We start from the raw sequence: 3,309 nt of genomic DNA, 5'->3' as shown, positions 1-3,309 counted from the left end.
TGCAGCTACTTTTTAAATGTTTTTTTTTTTGAACATTTTCTCTCAAGAGTGGAAGCAGAGCTGTGTTATTTTGAGTTTTTGAAATTCAGAGTCTATTATTGTACTTATATTTTTCTACATTAATTTATTGCATATTTTGAAAGTAAGTTTGATTTGTCACTGACGTGTTACGCTCCATACTGTAAAAAACTTCACCTTAAATTAACCAATTATTTCACCATCAGTGACAAAATAGCTTTCTCCATAACACTTTCTCTAAAACAGATGAGAAATGTAACATTCAGTTATCGATTTTTGATGAGATGTTGTTTCTCTTACAGAAAGTACTGAGGATGAGTTTGAAATATCCTTTGTTTGTCATCGGCCTGATGATCTGGACATACTACAGGAAGAGACTGAATTCAGCAAGAAAGAGCTGCAATTCCTCTACAGGGCCTTTAAAAATGTAAATGTTCCTCTACTTAGATTATACAAGGAGGAACGTCAGCACATTAGCTGGGAATATCATCCTTTGTATGGCACAAATAATTGCTAACTTCTCTATTGTATAACCTTAATTTACATTTTCATTTTTTTTTTCTTCTTAAAGACATATAATCATTCATTGCATATTGAATTATGTTGAAGGTTTTTGGCTATATATAAATCATTGACCAATTCTTTCTTTCTGTCTGTCAGATTCAAGAACTTATGCACATTACCTATTTGAGGCATTTGATACTAACAGGAATGGCTGTTTGAGTTTTAAGGTAAGCTGTAGCCAATAGTTTTGGGGTTACTGACAAGAGGTATTGACAAAGTGACATGATAATATGTGAGATACAGCATTCTCTTTTTGCACTTTCTATGTCCATCATATCTAACACACTTGATTCATATCATCTACTGGGTAGGAGAAGATCTATGAGCTCAACTAAATGTATCAGTTAAGAGAGACATAAATGTGCAGAGCGGTGGGTCTACAACAAAGCTTGTAACCTGCCTTCCAGTTAAGATTTTATTTATTTGTTTGTTTGTTTCCTGACAGATTTATATTTCTTATTACTGTCATTTTACAGGAGTTTGTTGCTGGTCTGTCACTCATCCTTAGAGGCTCAATATATGACCGGCTAAATTGGGTATTTAATTTCTATGATCTTGATAAGGATGGATTCATCACAAGAGAGGTACTTCAAATGAAGTGGTTTAGCATTCACATGAACATATAGCATTGGTGTGTTTAGAAAGACTAATGTTAAAGTATATATGTGTGTATGTGGTTTCGGTCTCTCAGGAGATGATGAAGATCATGAAGTCGATTTATGATTTGATGGGGAAGTATGTGTATCCCTCCATGCATGATGATATTCCCAGAGAACATGTGGAAAAATTCTTTCAGGTGAACGCAAACACACAGGAAGTTCATTAATGTCTATGTTGTGTCTCTACACTTCTTGCACCCAAACATTTTTGTTTGCTAAAAAGTACTGAACACTATTACGAGAAGACCTCTCTCCACATCAGCTACAATTAATGGAAAGGGATACATTCAGTGCTGTGAAAATGTGTTTGCCCCCATCCTGATTACTTCTGTTTTTGTTCATATCTCACACTAATTTTTTTTCAAAAATTAAAACTAAATCTAACATAAAACAAATGTAATAATATAGCTTTAAAAATAATGTTATATATTGAAGCAAAAAAGTTATCTAACACCAACTGGGCCATTTTTTTTTAACTGTGAAAATTCTGGAAAATTCCCAAATCGATGAAACTGCATTCATAAAGGGGTTCAGCTGGACTAAATGCAACAAGGTCTAATTACTGCCAGCCCAGTTAATTAAATCAACACTTAAATCAACACCAGAATACTGATCATCATCACAACCCCAATCACGGACTGTATATTAGGTTCATAAAGGGGTTCAGCTGGACTAAATGCAACAAGGTCTAATTACTGCTAGCCCAGTTAATTAAATCAACACTTAAATCAACACCAGAATACTGATCATCATCACCTGATCCTCATCACAAGCCCAATCACGGACTGTATATTAGGGGTGTGTAGCGGAGCCAATATTTGTATCTGTATCTGTAACAATCACAAAATTATTCGTATCTGCATCTGTATTCAGATAAAACTGGAAGTGGGTTCATTATAAAAGTGGGTGGGGCTTGAACCGGAAGTTCATACAGTTACTTGAGAAGACCATTAGGGTATGTCTATGGTTTTACAACATCTTTTTTTTGTAGTTATCACTGAACAAATATGCCGTGTTTAACTAAAATATATATATATATTTTTTATGATTATAACATTTAAATATCTTCTAACAGTCGGTGCCGATACCCTTGTATAGGCAGTGCTTCGGCGCGACGCAAGTTCGAGTCCCAGCTTGAGGACCTTTCTTGATCCTATAAATAAATATTTAAAGGGGTCCTATTGAAAACAGTAAAGGTTCCTGTGCAGTTTGGAAATATGAAAATTGATTTAAGTAATTTCCAGGAAATGCATGAAAAAAGGCAACTGCAACACTGCTATTTTATTTGCGCTTATTTCATTCATGGAATTTACACTCATTTACTTCACACACTCGTTATTGCGTAGTAATTTTAGAGGTTTATGTAAAATAGCATGCGTGTTTCAACAATTTGTCCTATTCAGTGTTCTAAAATATACAATTTATAATTTCTAAAAATAAAGTTATCATAAAAGCAGAGATTTCACGACAAACATTTAGTGATCATTTGAACACGACTGAATTAATTCAAGGCACACATTTTCATTATGCAGAACTATTTCTCTTTAAGTGAGTCTCTTTTGAACTTCACTAAACAAATATGTGTGTGCCATGCAAACCAGCAAAAGATAAAGGAGCAAATGTGTAGGCCCAGTAGAAAATGTATATGTATCTAAGTTGATTATAGCCTACTCTTGACAGAGAGCTGGTTTGGTTTTTTAAAGACGGAGACGCGCAGAGATGGCAATGCGGCTGTTTGATTGGCGATCACTCTGTGCTTATTCCATTCATCCGTGTATCATATTGTACAAGGTTTAAATCATTGACATTTAAATATACATAAATAGTAGAACGTGTATGATGTAGTATTTTAGTTGATATTACTCTTCTTTCCAAGCTCTGTTTTCTGAGAGATGCACAGAGAGGCAACATCAATGCAGTTGTTTGATTTGTGCTCATTTAATTCATAAAGTTTACATTGATTCACTTCACACACTTGTTATTGCGTAGTGACTTTAGAGATTTATGTATAATATTGTGCTGATCCCCGGCTCACCTGTTATCCAGCAAACATGAGGAGTGACTGTGC

At 34.4% G+C, this 3,309-nt stretch overlaps 1 protein-coding gene across 1 annotated transcript in view; it reads left to right on the top strand.

Moving 5' to 3' along the window:
* The window catches only part of LOC107709369 (Kv channel-interacting protein 2-like), a gene marked incomplete at both ends in the record, with an annotated part of 3,286 nt that extends 1,908 nt beyond the window's left edge, over window positions 1-1,378 (top strand). The window contains 3 exons of the mRNA XM_016513830.1: window positions 679-749; window positions 1,059-1,166; window positions 1,274-1,378. Coding sequence (XP_016369316.1) covers window positions 679-749; window positions 1,059-1,166; window positions 1,274-1,378 — 284 coding nt within the window. The remainder of the gene's footprint in view (window positions 1-678; window positions 750-1,058; window positions 1,167-1,273) is intronic.
* Between the last annotated feature and the right edge of the window lie 1,931 nt (window positions 1,379-3,309).

This window comes from Sinocyclocheilus rhinocerous, unplaced genomic scaffold (genome assembly GCF_001515625.1).
Source record: "Sinocyclocheilus rhinocerous isolate Xijiao unplaced genomic scaffold, SAMN03320098_v1.1 scaffold14906, whole genome shotgun sequence".
Classification (NCBI taxonomy): Eukaryota; Metazoa; Chordata; class Actinopteri; order Cypriniformes; family Cyprinidae; genus Sinocyclocheilus; species Sinocyclocheilus rhinocerous.
The sequence above is the reverse complement of the archived record's forward strand: the minus strand, read 5'-3'. Positions and strand labels throughout refer to the sequence as shown.